Genomic DNA, 20,363 nt, shown 5'->3' with positions numbered 1-20,363 from the left:
TCGGTTAAGCGTCCGACTTTCGCTTAGGTCATGATCTCGCGGTTCGTGGGTTCGAGCCCCGCGTCGGGCTCTGTGCTGACTGCCAGCTCAGAGCCTGGAGCCTGTTTCAGTCTGTGACTCCCTCTCTCTTTGACCCTCCCCTGCTCACGCTCTCTCTCTCTCTCTCTCTCTCTCTCAACTAGAAATAAAAAAAAAAAAAAAAAAAGAAAAGAAAAAAAAAAAAAGAATGGGAAACATCTGGAAGACCCTTGTAAATGGCAGGGTATGGTGACCCATGGCTGAAGAAGTTGGGCACCATGGCTGGGGCCAGGCTAGGGAGAATTTTTGGTTGCTGACTTTTAACAGTGCCCTGAATGGATCACTGTCCAACATGTCCCCACTTCAGGGCTACAAACAGCAGTAGTAAGTCACAGCCACAGGTAGCAAAGTACTTGATATTACACAGCACTTAGTCCAGTTGATGTGGGAAACAGAGCTCAAGAGGTTTTAGTAGAAAGGCTTGCACTTGGAATTGCAAGTGCTCAGATTATCAAACAGAATAGATACAAAAAAAATCCACACCTATTTATATTATGGTAAAATTTAAGGAAATCAGAGACCGAATAGTCTTAGAAGGAAAACATAAATCAATTACAAAGAAATAAGAATTGAACTAACAGCGAACTTCTTCAATAAAGATATATGATAATCTTACATCTAAAGGAGGTAGAAAAAGAACAAACAATCCCAAAATCAATAGAAGGAAGAAAATATAAAGATGAGAATGAAAATAAATGATACAGAAACTAAAACAATAGAAGAGATCAATTAAACCAGAAGGTGTTTCTTTAAAAAGTTCAATAAAAAACTGAAAACTCTTAGCCAAACTCATAAGGAGAGAGAGAGAGAGAGAGAGAGAGAGAGAGAGAGAGAGAGAGGACTCAACTAAAATCAGAAGTGAAACAGGAAAAATAACTGACACCACAGATATACAAACAATTTTAAGAGAATAGTATGACAAATTACATGCCAACAAATTGGACAACTTAAAAGAAATGGATAAAGTCCTAGAAACATATAATCTCCCAAATTGAAGCAGAAAGAAATGAGAAAATTTGACCAGACTGATTACCAGCAATGAACCTCAATCAGTAATCAAAAAACTTCCAACAAAGTCCAGGACAAGATGGCTTCATACATGAATTCTACCAAAAGAAAAAGAGTTAATACCTATTCTTCTCCAACTGTTCCAAAAAATAGAAAAATTTGCATATTCATTCTATGAGGCCAGCAGGACCCTGATACCAAATCCAAGTAAAGACATCATGAAAAGAAAGAACTACAGGCCAATATCTCTGATGAGCACCAATACAAAAATCCTCAACAAAATATTAGAATCCAATTCTACATTAAAAAAATCATTCACCACCATCAAGTGGGATTTATTCCTGGGACGCAAGAGTGGTTCAATATTCACTAACCAATCAACATGATATATCACATCAACAAGACAAAGGATAAAAACCACAGGATCATTTCAATAGGTGCAGAAAAAGCATTTGACAAAATACAACATCACTCATGATAACAACCCTCAACAAAGTAGGTTTAGAGGGAAAACACCTCCAGAGAATAAAGGCCTTGCATTAAAAAATGCACAGGTGACATCACACTTGATGGTGAACAACTGAGAGCTCTTACCCTGCGTTCAAGAGAAGGAGGAGGCTGCCCACTCTCACCACTGGCATCCCACACACTACTGGAGTCAGCCACGGCGACCAGGCAAGGAAAACAAATAAAAGGCATGCTACTTCCTAAGGGAGATAGAAACTTTCACTATTTGCAGACGATATGATACAATATATAGAAAACCCAAAGAACTCCACCAAAAAACTTTATGACAAATGAATTCAGTAAGGTTGCAGAATATAAAATCAATATACAGAAATTAAGGAAAGAGTGCCATTTACAATTGCACTAAAAATAGTCGAATACATAGAATAAACTTAGCCCACAAGGTGAAAGACCTGTACTCTGAAAACCATAAAGCACTGATGAAGCTGAAAGTGACACAAGGAAAAAGGAAAATCATTCCATGCTCATGGATTGGAAGAACAAATACTGTTCAAGTGTCCATACTACCCAAAGCAACAGACTATGAGGCCTGTGTCGAGTCTTGGAGCATGCTTGTGCGCGCTCGCTCGCTCTCTCTCTCTCTCTCTCTCTCTCACACACACACACACACACACACACACCCGTAAAAACTTGAAACTGCCATCCCACACGCCTTGAGCTACGAGTGCATTGGTCCTGTCTTCATAATAGAAAGTGATCCTTATGTTCCCTCCAGACAGACGTGGAGCGACGTGGAACAGGCCTCTGTCTTCCACATCCCCCATCTGATGCCACCTGAGAGGACACGGAAGGGCCAGCAGCCCCCAGAGCCACGACACTGCACACGAGAGGAAGTTCACACACGCTTAGTGTCTATGCAATGGTAGATGTGAGTGCTGCTCAACGACTCTCAGTGATACTGTCCTGCATTCAAGTCCACTTTATGAAGCGGAAGTAGCTTTTTCTTTCCCGTTTCTGTGGAAGATTATGATAAAACTAGTTTATAACGCATAAAAAGCTGCAAATTAACCCAAAATGCATGATCATTTTCTACTTCCCTCTTTTTTTAGTTTGAAACAATGTGAACACAGCTCAAAAACCTAAATCCAAACAAAATACAGGTTTTAAAATTTATAAAATACCATTTCGTTGTAAAGTCAAGTCTTCTGGAGGAGAAAGGTGGTAAAATATCCCTGTATAATAAAGGATTGTGGCACTAAATGCATTTAACTTAATACCCTTCCCCTCCTGGTTATTAATTTAAAGAAAAGTTCTGGTCTAAGAACAGAGCAGGTAAGAATAGTAACTTCACTATGAACTAGTACAGAGGATGGATCAGGACCAGGTCTCCACAGCCAGGAATACATGCAAGGTGATTACTTGTGCATCTCTGTCCCAGGGGCGCACAGCATGGGACGCCAGGGACGTGGCATTGTTCATGCTCTACTTGCTCCTCACTCTGAGCGTGTCAAGCTTTATCAGTGGGATGACTCGAATAGAAGTGGTGATCCCAGTTAGTTGGGGTCAGTGCTTACTGGGTCTCCTGACAATCCCCACTTGTTGAGAATGCCACTCAAAATCACAATACTGTAAGGTTTGAGGATTTTGACTTTTTAGAAGGTTGTAACCTTTTTTCATAGGTTCTGAAACTAGCTTTGCCTAACTTCCCTTATTTTAAAAGGTTAGATCTGATATACAGACATTTTTACAGTAATACTAAACCGATGGTCTGTATACTTGTATTTTTGAATTCCAAAAAATAAATCCCTCTTCAATAAGAACAGGGACCATAATACGCGGACGGCTGCCTAGTGAGCAAGCAACGACGACACTTGCTACCATAACTGGTCTATGAGACAAAACCAGGTGGATTCCAGCTGAGGGACTGGGTTCCTCAGCACTTTGAGTCCTGTGGGAAATACCACCCTTACCGGCAGGCATGGACTTCACAGAAAGAGGAGAGGTGGCCGGCGGTGAACATGCTGACGGACAGCAGGCACGGAGACGCCCGGCACGTCACCAGGTGTGACAATTCCACAGGTCACCCTGCTTCCTAGGCTGGTCTGCTTCTGTGACTATTACGTCCCCACCTCCCTCCAAGACACTGGTGTACATTAGAGGCAGATCAATGCAGATTTTTACCAACAGGGACAAGTGGGGAATAAAACTTGAAGAGAAGGACAGGGAGAGAAAAGGGGACACAATCACAACACTGTTCCGGTACTAACCTGGTTTAGTTTCTTCCAGAGATTGAGGACCGGGGACAGCTCATTAGACCAGATTTCCCTATCAAACTTGCAACCAGCTGTTACTGATCTGCCCAATATCCTCAACTGTGAAATAACCTAAAAGAAAAAATAAGTAGCAAAAATTAGCAGAGAGAAATAGTATGGGTCCAAAAACAGCTATATTTGTTTTATAAAAATAAAGACCAAACATAAACAAGTTTTAATTCCATTATCTCTGTTCAACTGGTTTAACATATAACTGATTTACTTAAGCAGTTAAAAAATAAAAGAAAAATATTTTTTGGTTTGATTGACTTAAACTTTGTAATTTCAAAATGCTGATTAAAAGTAATTGTTCTGAAAAGAGGAAATGGTAGGAAAGATAGTAAGCAGCATACCAAACCACATCAAAGAATAAAAACGGTTTTAAGTAATTATTTGTTGGTACAAATTATTACAAACCCAAATGTTAAGGATCTGTATTAATTTTCAGTTGCCATGGAAATGTTTCCTCTGCACTAAGACTCTAATGAAAGAAGCACAGATGGGTGGGTGCACACAAGGCGAGGCACACGATGTGAGGCACACGAAGGCAGGCACACGAGGCGAGGCACACAGTGCTCCCCGCTTCCCCGCTTCCATGACTTCCTGCTGCTGCCCAGCATCTCACTGACAATCGCTGACTCGCTAGTCCTTCGCTGGGAAGGAGGTAGAGGTACGGAAAGCGCTAATGCTGGGTTGTGGGTATCGGGTGTGTGTACAGAATCAGCGCAGTATCCACGGGCTGTTCTTTACAAATACTTCAACTAAATGTCAAAATTGGGGCTCATTGCTTATGTGACATAAAATAAATCCAAAACAACAGGCATGTGTTTTCCCAAAGTACTATTTTAAACATCAACCTTTGCAGCATGTTGACTAAATTTCTGTTTTATTTTTTGAAAGCTGTAAACTGTTTTTCCTTGTTTAACAGATTGGGCTATATTTCATATTTGCTGGATCTTTGTATTACTAAAGCTCTTAACAAAATAAGGGCCATAAATCTTTGAAAATCAACACACTACTCAACTGTTAAACATCCACTTTCATGCTGTAAAACTCAAGTTACTTCTAGAGCTTTTGATTGATTCTCTAATCTTGAAAAAATCATGGTGATTCAGGGTTTCATTTTCTTTGTTTTTCTGATAAATTATTTTCATTTGCTCCAGCTGAACCTTACAACAGCAGCTAATTTATCAGTTTTGCTACATCACACAACCTCGCTAGCTGGTAGTCAGAAGTGCTATTTTAACTCTGGTAACATTCGCTATCACTTACCTGTGTCTTCAATTTGTCAAACATGCCAGAAAACAAGTAAGAATGCAAAAGGGTGTCTAAAGGAAAAAGATTCAAACTTTTTTACAAGATGCTAAAAATTATTTTAAGAATAAAATACTGGCCAGCTCAAAAGGCCATGTTTTCTGTACTAGAAAAATAATACGTGCGGTTTGCTTTTCTTAATAACACTACAATATACAATCTTTAATAAATAGCTTCATAAAAAGAGAGCTCAAATATAAGATGAAATATTTTTACAATGAGGACAGGCCTATAACTTAGAATTGTGGACCATCTTTTGTTTTTACAAAATCTTGCATATTTATTTATCTTTTTAAAAAGTACAGGTAATAAAACCTTCCCATTATTTATTTTTTTATTATTTTATTTATTTTTGAGAGAGAGAGACAGAGAGAGACAGAGAGACAACATGAGCAGGGGAGGGGCAGAGAGAGAGGGTGACACTGAATCCGAAGCAGCTCCAGGCTCTGTGCTGGCAGCACAGGGCCCGACGCGGGGCTCGAACCCACGAACCACAAGATCGTGATCTGAGCCAAAGCTGGACGCTCTACCGACTGAGCCCCCCCGGTGCCCCCAATTATTTATGTTTTAAATCAATTAAGAACTTCTTTATTCACTAACACTCCTTTAAAATGGTGTCAAAGAGGGTGAGATTTTCCGCAAACAACACATCTGCTTCGCTGTTTGTCTTGTCTTCTTTTGCCACAAAACGATTTCCTGGTTTCCCTTCCTTCCCCCGTTTTCCCCGCGGCTCACTCCCTCGGGCGCTGATGTCTCGCGAGAGGCCGCTTTCATTTTCTAAGTCGCCTCTGCTGTGACCCTTCTTGGAATGAGAGACAACACAGACTTTGAAAACAAACACTCTCAATTCACAGATGAGAAAACAGACTGTCAAAGAAACTAAACAAATGACCTATTTGTCTCAGGGGACGCGGCCACTAAATGTCTGGAGAACCCATTGACACGGTACGTGTAAAAATCGTAATTACTCAACAGAATCAACAAAACCTGTTTAACATTTATGAATGAGGTACCAGGAATATTAAGGGAAATCTGCATTTTTATTACTAAGGTTTTTATCTTACGTCCGGTGTAGTTGCTACAGCGCTCTCCTAGTCCACACGCACAGCATGGTGACTCAACGCCCCCAAGTGAGCCCAGGCAGCGGGGCTCATCTAGACCTACACGCGTCCGGAGGGCATGTGCCCTGGGACTCTGTCCTTCCCTAAGGGCCTGGAGCTTGCTTTGTTGACTTACTTGTTATCACGAATGACTTTCACATTTACGGAAAAGCTGCACAAATAGCACAGAGAACTCCCATCATACACTCCAACCCACGAACCTGGAGATCAGGACCTGAGCCCAAGTTGGACGCTTACCTGACCGCGCCCCCCAGGTGTCCCTAAAAATCCAATTTTAAAAGGAATGCAATTATAGATGAAGGAGAAACTAAAAGACACTAATGGGATTATTTTGAATAGTTTTATGCCATAAAAAGTTACAAATTTGGCCAACAGAAATTCCGAGGAATACAGAAACTAATAAAAGAGCCTCAGGAAATAACAGCAAAACTAAACTGAGGCAAGAGTTTAAAAACTTAAAGAGAAAGTTAAAAAGCACCATCTTAACGTAAACCCCAGACACCAGCAGCTCACTTGAGGGTTCTAACATCACAGGAATTCAGATCTCACACGAACGCCTCAGGGACTAGGAAAGGAGTCAAAGAAGCAGAGGCCAGGAAAACCACTGTACCGGAAATAACAGACATTCAAAATCAATTTTAGTCCTGAACACAGACACAGATAAATAAATAGCAATCAACCTCTAAAAAAGATGTACGTGACAACTTTGAATATACACTTTAACCACAGGAAATACAAGTCAGCACATAAACCGATGAGAGGACAACGTGTAATTCATAACACAGATCCGCCACTACGCCCGCACCCAGAGGGTCCGCTGCCCCACCACCTGCAAGCCGGGCTCCTCAGCTGACACGCTTTGCCTAAAATAACGCGGCAGAAGCGACGTGTGGCTTCCAAAGCTTTTGCTTTAAGAGAATGGGCAGTTCCTGCTCCAGCCTTGGGGCCCCAAAACAGCACGCCAGCCTCGGGAGATGCACCAAGCCCCCCAGCCAGCAGCGGGGTCGTCCACAAACTGAGGACGGCCTCCCTCCGTGAGCCTCCCGCCCAGTCGGCTCTGCAGTGAAGGCAGCCTCGCATGGGAACTGAAGATGAAAACAGAAAGAAAGAACCTAGCCAACCTTCACAATCCTAAAAAAAGTCAGGCAATATGACTGTTTCAAGCCACAAAGTTTTGGGATGGTGCGCTGTGCAGCAGAGACTAGTGGAACCATTAAAAATAATAGAAAACTCCTTGAACCCATGTTGTGGGTTGAATGTTTGAAACCACCCCCTCTCCCCCCGAAAATTCAGAGTTGAAGCTCCTGTCCCCGGCATTGGAGACAGGACTCTGAGAAAGTAGTTAAGGCTAAATGCGGTCCTAAGTGTGGGGCTCTGATCTGACGGGGCAATTATCTGTAGAAGAAGAGACACCATACGCTCTCAATGGATCTCGGTCTGTCTGTCTGAAAACACGCACAGAGGAAAAGCCTTGTGAGGCTACAGTGAGAAGACTGCCATCTATAAGCACCAAAAACTGAATATATTGGCCCCTTGACTTCAGACTCCCAGCCTCCAGGTCTGTGAAAAAATACATTTCTGTAGTTTCAGCCGCCCTGTCTGTGGGAGATGGCCCCCAGCTTGGGACAGCTCAACTGAACATTTTTCAATTTGACAGAATTGCAAATGTGATACACACTCAGTAGGAACCACGTATCGAATTCTGATCTTCTCCTGGGCTCCCGACACGCGCCACGATGCTCCCTCATGAGGCTGGGCGGCCGTGTGGTAAACAACCGTATTGCAAGGGTGAACAACTGACACACTCAACAACCACTGTGTTCACTGTCGGAACACTACTCAGTGGTTACACAGCATCTTCGACACTTTACTCCACGGTAGGCTTTGCGTCAGACGACTGTGCCCAGCTGCAGGCTCAGGGAAGGGTCTGAGCACACTGAAGGGGGCGAGGTAAGCTATGATGTTTAATACATCAGGTATTAAATGCATTTTCCTTTCACTATATTGTCAGCTTAGGGTCAGCTGACCAAGATATAACACCACTGTAAGTCAGAAAGGTCTGTGTTCCTGCTAGGAATTTACCCAAGGGACACAGGAGTGCTGATGCATAGGGTCACATGGACCCCAATGTTCACAGCAGCACTCTCCACAATAGCCAAAACATGGAAAGAGCCTAAGTGTCCATCAACGGACGAATGGATCAAGAAGATGTGGTTTATCTATACGATGGAATACTTCATGGCAATGAGAAAGAATGAAATCTGGCCATGGTAGCAACATGGATGGACCTTGAGGGTGTTATGCTGAGCGAATTAAGTCAGGCAGAGAAGGACAAATATCATATGTTTGCACGTACAGGAGGATTAGGAGGAACTTAACTGAGGACCATGGGGGAGAAGAAGGGGGGAAATAATGGGGGAAAGGGAGAGAGGCAAACCATGAGAGACTCTTGAATGCTGAGAAACAAACTGAGGACTGATGGATGTGGGGGGAGGGGGGATGGGCATGGAGGAGGTCACTTGTGGGGATAGCACTGGGTGTTATATGGAAACCAACTTGACAAACTATTGGTAAAAAAAAAAAAAAAAAAAGAAAGGTTTGTGTTCTGCTAAAAGGGCCGAAGCAGATTAATGCAGCCTTATAAATGGTATCCACAAAACACAGCAGATATTAAAATCTGAATGCAAATGTTAGAAAGCCTTTAAAATCACATGACTTTCATCATAATTATGTTGAACAACAAGCCAGAGGAAACTACTTAACTGTATAATCCTCTTATGTAACATTCTAGAAAATGCACACGAATCTGCAAATGACAAAAGAGCAATCAGTACTTTCAGGAGAAAGGGGAGGGGGGACAGGAGGAAGAGACTCTGGCGTTAAGGAAACTTCGGGGCTGATGGGAGTATTCACTATCCTGATGTTGTGAGTCTCTAACAGGTGTGTGTATATATACATACATACATATATATAAAGCCTTATCAAATTATACCCTCTAAATGTGTACAGTTTACTAAATATCTACTAACTTCAATAAAATTGTAAAAGCTGAAAAAAGGTAATTATGAAAACAACGTTTCAAGATGGCATTAATGGAAAATCCTAAACTTGCCCTGTCCCACAGATACAACAAATCTATGGTCACATTTGGAATAATGTCCTTGGAATAAGTCCTGAAAACTCGATGAACAGCAGCTCCTCAAGAAAAAAAAATGTTAAAAGAGCTGCCTCAAGATGGGTAGAGGAGGTGGAATGCCCTTGCTAAAAACCCCACAATCAGGAGGGACCTCCCAGGCGGGTGTCCCCTCCTCATCAGGCACCCCTGCACCAAAGACACAGCCCTGAAAGTTCTGGGCTCTGCAAAACAATGAAGAGTTGAGCATGAGAAACAGAACCATCTGGAACAGAAGACCTGCTCTTGAAGCACCAGACCAAGTGCAAAAGCAGCAGTCTGAAAAGCAACTAGACCGCTGGTGAAACAGACTTACCTGCTAATCTTAAACTGACAGCTGGAAAGACAGGGACGAGTCAGGACTCCAGGGACAAAGCACTGGTGGGCGTCATTTCTGCAATCTCATTCTACCTTGCTAATGCCGACACTGGCAGGTGCAATTCCGGCCATCATTCGGTCACCTTCTAGCACTGCCAAGCCTGCCCCAGAGCACCACGCTACAGCCGCGCAGCAGTGACAGGGTGAATGTCTTGCCCCAGGTCCCATAGCCACGTATCAAACACTCGGGCGAGCACCCCACCCCATCTCAACACAGCCACATCACAGCCAGCCGGGGGCACTTGCTTCCCCTCTTACCCAACCCCTTGGCCTAGGGTGATCAACAGCTGGGTGAGTGTCCCACCCACCTCACACTGCAGCCGGGGCTCTACCACAGCCAAGGGGTGCAGGAAGCCCGCGGACGCCTCACCCTCAGAGCACGGGCCACGGTGCCCATGGGGGATGGTGCACCTGGGATCCACGAATAATCTACATAAGATCACTCCTCTAAGGATGGGAGAGGAAGCTGTTTCACCTAGTACAGAGAAACACACACACATCATCAGGCAAAATTAGGACATAGAAGAATACATTCCAAATGAAAGAATAAGATAGGACTTCAGAAAAATAACTTAATGAAACAAAGCTAAATATATAGCTGATAAAGAATTCCACTGGTCATAAGGATGATACAGAACTCAGGCAAAGAATGGATAAACATATGAAAACTGTGACAAAGAGATTTAAAAAATATATAAGAAAGCACCAAACAAAAGCCACAGAGCTAAAGAATACAGTAAGTGCACTAGAAATACACTAGAAGTTTATGGCAGACTGCATAAAGCAAAAGGGCAGACCAGTGAGCTGGAAGACAAAGCAGTGGAATTCTCCCAGACAGAGCAACACAGAGAAAAAGGAATCAAAAGAAGTGAATGTATCCTGAAAGACCCAGAGACTGACATCATACAGAATAATATCCACATTAGAGGGGTCCCAGAGGGAGAAGGGAGGGATACGGGGCAAAAGACTTACTAGAAAAAATAATGGGTGAAAACTTCCTAATCTGGACAAGGGAATGGCCAGGAAAGCCAGCAAAGTGCCAAATAAGTTGAAACCAAAGAGATCTACACCAAGACCTTTTATAATTAAAATGGTAAAAGTTAAGGACAAAGAGAGACCTCTAAAGCAGCAAGAAAGAAACAACCTGTCACATACAAGGGAAAGCCCGTAAGGCTTATTAGCAGCTTTTCTGCACCAGCAGATGAGTGGCAGGATGCGTGCACAGTGCTGAAAGGAAACAAACTCCCAGCCAAGAACGCTCTGCCTGGCGAGGCGGTCATTAAGAGCTGAATGAAAGAAAAAGTTTTATAGATAAGCAGAAGCTAAAAGTTCACTAGTAAGCTGGTTGTACAGTAAGTGTTAAAGAAGTTTCTTTAAACTGAAAAGATGACACTAATTAGTATCAAAAAATATGAGAGCAATAATCTCAATGGGAAAATATACATACAGTGGGTTAATTGGTTAATCTACCAAACGTTCAAACACGATTTAATAACTATCCTTCTCGAACTCTTCTAAAACACTAAAGGGGAACGAAAGCTTCTAAACACCCTTTGCAAGGCCAGCCATCAGCCTGAAAACAAAAGCAGACAAGAACATTACAAAAAAATTACAGGCCACGGGGCTATAGCTCAGTGGTAGAGCATGTGACTGCAAAAATAAATGACAGGCTAATACTGCTAATAAACATAGGTGCAAAAACCCTCAACAAAATGTTAACAAATAGAAAAAGTGAACAAACTAAACACAATAATACATTAAAAGGATGATAACTCACAATAAAGTGTGGTTTATTCCAGGAAAGTAATGATGATTCAATATCGGTAAATCCATCACTTAACTAAAAGTCAAAAACCCTATTATCATCTCAATAGATGGAGAAAAGGCATTTAATAAAATTCAACATCTATAACTGATTTTAAATAACTCTCAAGAGAGTGGGTAGAAAAGAAACATATATCAACACAATAAACCCTATACAGGACACTCCTACAGCTAACACACACTGGACAATGCAAAGATGAGTTTTTCCCCTAAGAACAGCAACAAGACAAGGTCACCCCCTACTGCCACTTTTACGTAACACAGCACTGGAAGACCTGACCACAGCAATTAGGCAAGAAAAAAACAAAGTACCTAAATTGTAAAGTAGTAAATGTGTCACTATTTGAATATATATATAATACTATATATAGAAAGTTAAAGAATTAATGAAAGAACTATTAGATCTGATACATGAATTTAATAAAGTTGCAGGAGACAAAATCAATATAACATAAATCTGTAGTGTTTCTAATACACAAATTAGGTAACAACAGGAAGAGATAATATATTTGGATCAAAAAGAATAAAGTACCTAGGAATAAAAATAATTAAGGAGATGAAAATATACCATATGCTGACAATGGAATAGAGAAAAAACATAGAAGGCACAAATAAATGGAAACACATTCCATGCTCATGAAGCAGAAGAACAAGTATTGTTAAAAGGTCCACACCCCCAAAGCAATCGACAGATTCAATGCAACCTCTACAAAAATTCCAGTGGCATATTTCACAGAACAAGAACCACATATGACTCTGAAAAGCCAAAGCAATCTTGAAAAGAAGAATAAAGCTGCAGGTATCATGCTCCCTGATTTCAAACTATACCACAAAGTTGTAGTAATCTAAACAGTATGGAACTGGCATAAATAGATGTACAGATCAATGGAACAGAATGGAGCGACCAGAAATAGACCCGCACATATCTGGTTAATTAATTTACACAAAGGAGAAACGGAGAAAAGAAAATCTCCTCAGTAAATGGTGCTGGAAAATTAGACATGAAAATGGAAAATAATGAAATGACCACTATCTTATCCTTCACCAAACAAGTAACTCAAAATAGGTTACAGACTTGAATGTAAAACCTGAAACCATCAAAGCCCTACAAGAAAACACAGGCAGTAAGCTCCTCGACACTGGTCCTAGCTATATATTTTTTTAATCTGACAACAACAAAAGCAAACAAAAGTAAAAATAAATAGGACTACATCAAACTAAAAAGCTGTTTTGCAGTGAAGAAAGCCGTCAACAACCTGAAAAGGAACCTACTGAATGGGAAGATATCTGACCATATTATCAGATAAGGTGTAGATACCCAAAACATAGAAAGAACTCATAAAACTTAACACCAAAAAACAATGTGATTTATAACTGGGCAGAAGACCTGAAAAGACATTTCTCCAAAGACATCCCACAGATGGCCAACAGACACATGAAAAGATGCTCAACATCACTCATCAACAGGGAAATGCAAATCAAAACCACAATGAGTTAGCACCTCACACCGATAAGACTTGCTACTACCAAAAAGAAATGACTTATGTTGGTGAGGATATGGGAAAAAGAGAATACCTGTACACTACTGGGGCGACCACTTGAGAAAACAGTGCAGAACTTCCTCAAAAAATGAGAAACAGAAGGACCATATGATCCAGTAATTCCATGTCTGCGTATCTCCTCAAAGAAAACAAAAACACTGATTTGGAAAGGTACATGCACCTCTACATTCACTGCAACATTATTTGCAACAGCCAAGATGTGGTAACAACCTCACTGTCCACTGATGGATGGCTAAAGAAAGATATGGTATATAAATGCGTGTGTGTTTCATATACATATCCATATACATCGTGATACATATGGAATGTAATACACACACACACACACACACACTCATACATATAACACAACACAAAACCATAAAGAAAGAGAGCTTGCCACTGAGACAACACAGATGGACCTTGAGGGTACTATGTAAGAGAAAGACAAAATACCACATGATTTCATATATACGTGGAATATAAAAACAAAACAAAACAAGAACAAAAACACCCCAGACTCCCACATCGAGAGAACAGAGTGGTGGTTTCCAGCGAAGGTGAGGGTAGACACAAATGGGTGACGGTTATGACGATGCACAAACCTGCAGTGACAGATACGTGCTGGGGGCATAATATACAGCATGGGATCTACAGTCAGTAATACATTAAGTTTGTTTGGTAGCAGTTGGTGGCTAGACTCTCGGTGATTGGTTCGCAATTACACAAAAGTCAAATCACTACATTGTACAAATGAAACTAACAGGATATTGTATGTAATTACAATTTTTAAAAATGTTAAGAAGTTCAGAGAGTAACAAGGAAAGTGGAAAAGTGGTCTTTAGGGTCAGTACAAACACTCGTTAAAAAAAATTCACTTGTGTCTTGTAACACCTAGTCCATGTTGAAGTTCCCTGATGGTTTCAACATTTATTTGAAGCAGACTGCTTGAATCAGTATCCACAGAGAGGTCATAGAGCTTTATGTATTTCAAGTCCCTTTAACATAGAGCAGTTTCTCTGAGCTTCATTTTTTTGAATGTCATTAACAGGTTGATAAAATGCAGTCAGTTTGTTGTCCTGCAGAATATCTCACATCCTGCATCCAATGTGTTTAATTTGTTCCCTTAACCCCTGGTGTTTCCTGGTAACCAAATATTAGTCCTAAAATACCTATCAGGATCAGTTCACTTCCTTTAGAAGACATTTTTAGGAAGTGTAGTTCATCCTGCATCCCATCGGAACGCACAGGGGCCGTGCCTCACTGCTCTGGGCACGCACACCCGCCCTGGCCTAAGTAGCAGCAGCCGACATCTCGTAACCTCCCCTTCGACCTGCCACGTAGTGCTTTCAAACTGTGAGTCTCGATTTTATGAATCCGTGACTTTATTAAGATTTGTAACGGTGATTTTTCAAATTCTGCCATTCCTTGCATATTCATTATTGAGAATTATTCAATAAAGAAAAACATTCTTCTCAACTTTCTTTCTTTGATCATGAAATACCGTTCACAAAGATAAATGTTTGTTAACTTTTTAAGAGCTTTTTTCAAATGAAGAGGCATTTTTACTTCTTACTAAATGATAACATATAGAAGTAAAACATCAATCTTGTAACATTAGTGAACTTAAGTGTTTCTTGGTAAACATACGGAAAAAACCAATATGACATCATGGTGCAAGTTACAAAACTAAAGAGACTGATAGTGATAACATCTTTGGATCCTTTTGCTTTGTCTTGAATGGTCTGAGAAGCTGAAAAGCGGCAAGGCCTCTCATGGGACTGGCCTACCTTTACAAGTCATAAGTCGACACGTTGTGCATGAAGGGGCACCTCACCTCTGGGTGCTGATGCTACTACTGGAAAGCCATGGCTAAGCAACATGCCCCTGAAATCTGAGGAAATACACTCAAAGCGAAGGCTGTATGGCATAGAAGAGCATCTTAAGCTTCCTGATCTCAAAAATTAATTTTACCAGGAACTTGTGACTTCTCTAATAATGGATGAAAAACCATTTGAGTCACGATAAGGGCAGCTGCCAAGTTCATAAAATCCATTCAATGCAACGTTGCTAAAAGTATTATACTAGCAATTAATCTTCAAATCTTCAGCAGTACAAAAACCATTATTAAGAATAAACGTAACTCTTCGTAAGAACTTTGTGATGAAACTGCTATCGAGTCTGAAAGAAAAATAAAGTTCTGGGGCTTCAAACCATGTTTGGGGGAAAAAAACGGAATGTGTAGCTCACACTTAAAAATACACAGCTCTTCTGCGGAGATAAGTATGCTACTTTAACAGAACGCCTTTTCCGAGACGAGTTATAGCCAGTAGGGCCTTGATCAGCACGAGCTGCCCCCAAGACCTGACGGCAGTTTCGGGCTGCAGCACAGGCCTCCTCGCTCCCGAGGCCGGCGCTGCATGGCAGCCGGGTTCCCACCACGGCTTGGTCACGGGGCTCATCGTCATCTGGTCCCCCACTGCCCCGCTGCCCCCTGGCCTCACATCCCACCATGTCACCCCCCCCCCCCAACTGGGCTGCAGACACATCCGCCTCACTGCTGTCACTGCACTTTAAAATCAGGGACGCCCCATGAATACACAGAAGGAATATTCAATCTCAACAATAAGAAATACAAGCTAAGACCACACCAAGATAGCATTTTAACCCATGAGATTAACAAATACAAAGGCGTCCACAAACACTACCCGGTGGGAAGTAGAGGGTGTGGACACTAGACGTCCCGGTGGCAGTGTACAGTAGCCCAGAACTGAAACAGGTGGACACGGCCCATTCGGGGCTGCACACCGTGAGGCACTGCTGCACTGGACAGACCATGGGACGTGCACACGGGTACACAGGAGCACTGCTCCTAATAGTGTGCTACTTACATAATTATGTGCGTGTTGTGTAACATACATGATAACATGTACAATCATGCACAGTAATAATGCAACTACAGCCAAACCAGTGACCTACACAGAGCTTAGAAAAAATGTAAAATGAGATATGCAAGCCCTAGAACACCACGTGCAAGACAGTTTTATAATTTAAAAATTAGCTGGGCACCTGGCGAGGTCAGTCAGACAAGCATCTGACTTCAGCTCAGGTTATGAACTCGCAGTCTGTGAGTTCGAGCCCCACAATGGGCTCTGTGCTGACAGCTCAGAGCCTGGAGCCTGCTTCGTGTTCTGTGTCTCCCTCTCTCTCTGACCCTCCCCTGCTAGCATTCTATCTCTCTCTCAAAAATAAACAAACATTAAAAAAATTTTTAATTAGCAAAATGAAGCAATAATAATCCTAGGGACAAGTGTGTATGTAAATGCATGCATGTAATATAGCTATTTATAAAGTATAAGAGTATTAAAAAAGTTTAAAACAAAAGTGAATGGTGGCTCCTTTAGCAGAAAGGGAGATGAACAGAAGAATCATGGAAGTTGATTGAACCTTCTGGTAATATCGTTGTTGCTGCTTGTTGGTTCATGAAGTTTCATTATATCATCATACTTTTTAATATTAGTTATATATATATTAATGTTATGTATGTAATCCTTTATATAGATCAAATATTTTAAAAAGACAGTAAAAATTTCAGAACTAAAGAAACATACACAGTCCTACCGAAACCTACATCTTAAGAGAAAAATGAAGCCCATTCAAAGGAGAAGCAATACTAAGGTTTGCGGGAAGTTGCTATTTCATGCAAGCCAGAAAGGCCTTCTGGATGATGTCACCTGAAAGGAATAAGAGAGTAAGCCACGCGGGTATCTAGGGATGAATGAATACGTGGATTTCGTGTTCACCAAATGAGAAGTTCTCTGCAGTTTCTCAGAACTCTAGTACAGATGCTTTGAAAATTGAAGGTACCTAAGAATTCTCGTCAAAACACTGGCCCAAAGCCCCACTCCCAGCAGTGTGACAGTGCACATCCTGGATGACACGGAGCCATCCACCCGCCAGGACAAACGTCCAAATAATTCCCATGTAAGTGGCCAACACCACCACTCTTGGTATTTTCTAGGCTTTAACTCAGTGGAAGGACAATTATGTCAGTTCAATGATTACTGCAATCTACATCTGCAATTGTGGGTTATCAGTTAAACATAAAAAGAGGGAAAGAAAAGACATAAGAAACTGTAAAAACATGGGTCTGTTGCTTTTGCAATGACAAGGAGACAAATCTGGAAAGAAGAGAGAAAACAACAGAAGTATCCGGATCGTTGAGATCTTGGACACCTGTGGCCGTTTTTGTGCATGAAACGGTGACGTGAAGCGGTAGCACCACAGGCCGGGCTGGGGACTTGGTGTTCCTGGCGTGGAAGCGCGTGTGGTTACTGCACACAGCTCCCACGCCAACCAATGCGGTTAAAGCCCCATGTTCCTTACTGATTTGACATACCTAGTAGCTGATTTCTGGTGGGAGTTTTTAATCCCCAACCTTAGAAATATATGAGGTTCCTTCACCCTTCATGTGGTCTTACTCACTTTGTTTGCAACTATAACTTTTTATGCCATTAATTTCTTAATTCTTGGCAAAGTGAATGAACGCCTACAGCAAACACCTGCTCTCCGCCAGCATCAGGGCCAGGTGCCGTCAGAGTGCACATTCCATGGGGGCGGTGGTGACGACGGACCCTCTTCTACATCAGCTCCAGGTGCCTTCACAGTGCGCACTCTTGTGGGGGCGGTGGTGACAACGCCATTCTTCTACACAGCCTCAGCCTTGACAAGTTTAAGTTATCATTACCATTTTAAGATCTGCAGGTCCCATAGTATGTATTTAGATCAACAATGGACACAAATTCTTAGTCTTTTACTGAGTATTTACCATAAAATCATGATGGCAGTTTGGAATAACAATGAGGAAGCAGTACATCTTTTATGAAACAGTGAATTAGGGAATTATTTCTGCAGAAAATTTTGCTTCCATTAAGACTCTTTCAAGTCTAGCTATAAAGCAATTTCAATGCTCTGAAGGGTCCCTAAGAATATAGATGAAGGATAATATTCGACAGGCAGTTGATTTAAATTGCATTACATTTTAATGTCAAGATACTTGAGACTTTCTAAACTTTTCAAATATTTCATTAATTTATTCACTTAACTTCAGACTTCCTATTTGTAATTAAGATGTGACCTGAGTTCCTAGGTCAACATGGTGACAAAATGCAAAAAAGACTATTTTACTAAAGACTTTTACCTAGCAAAAGGGTTTACCTCCATCTCCCCCACAAAATGGAGGTGGTGTGGAAAAGGAAACCTCTATGGAGAGAGGCTACTGAATCTCACGACGAGAGAAGGCTCGAACTGCCGCAGGGGCTGGCCATGTGGAGCGCACGTGAACTCGGCTCACTGACCTGTTTGAGTCCTGGTTAATTCAACTACTAAAAGTGTGATGTTGGGAAAAATAATCTCCTGTGGCTTCAATCTTCTCAACTGTAAACTGAGGTCAACAATGGCCCTAATAATACAGTGTTATTTTGAGATTTAAACGAGGCAACACATGGAAAGTGCTTAGCGAAGCCTAATTCAGAAGCTATCACCACCACCGTCATGATAAATGTGGATTAACAAAGATCTAAGAACGACTATATGAGAGAATACAAAAATCACAATTTTAAATAAGATCTAAGTAAAGCTATTGACCAACACCAGTTTGTAATATGATGTCAGGAATGCACATAGTACTGGACATAATTTTAGGAAAATAACTGTTATAAAACAAAAGGGATTCTACAAATCAGTTTTCGAATCTATTATTCTCCTCACTGCTAAGGTCTCATGACTGGAACTAGGCTTCATTTCCTCAAAACATCCTAATTTTCTCCTTTGTTCCTAGATCATAATTCTTATACAATGCCTACTAGATTCATCCTACAAGTTTTCAATCTGCTAGAAGCCTCTGACTGAAAGGTCCCACATAAGCCAGGGCAGGTGACCCTGTGATGTGCCACGTCGAGCAATCCAATCTGTGTAGCATTTATGAGACCAGAGAAACATTTCATTAACATTCTATTCACTTGCAAGTTGCTTATTCATTCTATTCCCTCATATTTTCTTTCTTAAAAAGGAAATGCCAACACTGACCTAAGAAAAACAAATCATAAAATGATACAAGATGGCTTAAAAATGCAATGTGGGATGTTAAATAAAAGGCGTGCCTGGTAAAATTATCCGTTAGTCATTTTCCCAAGAAGTTATTTCAGTCTTTTAAATTCTTGATAGATATAGTAAGGGTGGCCAATATATTTTCTAAGCTGAATTAAGAAATAATTAAAGAACTTTTGACTCTTCTGGACTACACTTTTCTGTTTAAAAAGGTTTATCTTACTATTATAGAAAGTGCAATGATGTTTGTTTATAGCAGCGCTTTTGACAGCAGCCAAACGATGGAGAGCCCAAATGTCCATCGACTGATAAATGGATAGAGAAGATTGATACCTATTTATATATACACACATGCATGTGTGCACGCGTGTGCGTGCGTGCGCGCGCGCGCGCGCACACACACACACACTGGCTGGAATATTACTCAGCAATCAAGAATGAATTCTTGCCATTTGCAACGACATGGATGGAACCAGAGTGTATCATGCTAAATGAATGACAAATCCCATATGATTTCACTCATATATAGAATCTATAAATAAAACAAATTAACAAAGGGAAAAGAGGAGAGAAGCAAGAAACAGACTCTGAACGACGGAGATGACACTCACGGTCACCAAAGGGGAGGTGTATGGGGATGAAGGGGCACTGGGTGTGATGTGCACCGGGTGACTTGTGCAAGTGTTCAATCATTATATTGTGCATCTGAACCTAATATTACACTGTATGGCTAAAAACACTGGAATTGAGAAGCGCCTGGGCAGCTCAGTCGGTTAAGTGTCTGACTTCAGCTCAGGTTGTCTTGTGGCCATGAGTTCGAGCCCCATGCTGGGCTCTGTGCTGACAGCTGGAACCTGCTTCAGGTTCTGTGTCTCCCTCTCTCTCTGCCCCTCTCCTGCTCACACACTCTGTCTCTTTCTCTCAAAAATTCATAAATGTTAAAAAAAAATAAAAAACACTGGAATTGAAATTTTAAAAAACATTTAAAAAATAGCCTTAAAATAATCACAAGAGGTAAAATACATATATTTTGGACAAA

The 20,363-nt window shown here is 41.2% G+C and overlaps 1 protein-coding gene across 2 annotated transcripts in view; it reads right to left on the bottom strand.

Annotated features, from left to right (window-relative positions):
- The window catches only part of DYNC2H1 (dynein cytoplasmic 2 heavy chain 1), a 324,085-nt gene that overhangs the window by 76,003 nt on the left and 227,719 nt on the right, over positions 1-20,363 (bottom strand). For both annotated transcript variants that reach the window (XM_039221130.1, XM_039221131.1), the window contains one exon: positions 3,822-3,938. In XM_039221130.1, the coding sequence (XP_039077061.1) occupies positions 3,822-3,938 (117 nt within the window). The remainder of the gene's footprint in view (positions 1-3,821; positions 3,939-20,363) is intronic.

This window comes from Hyaena hyaena, unplaced genomic scaffold (genome assembly GCF_003009895.1).
Source record: "Hyaena hyaena isolate Hyena2069 unplaced genomic scaffold, ASM300989v1 scaffold_947, whole genome shotgun sequence".
Classification (NCBI taxonomy): domain Eukaryota; kingdom Metazoa; phylum Chordata; class Mammalia; order Carnivora; family Hyaenidae; genus Hyaena; species Hyaena hyaena.
This window is presented reverse-complemented; position numbering and strand designations above follow the sequence as displayed.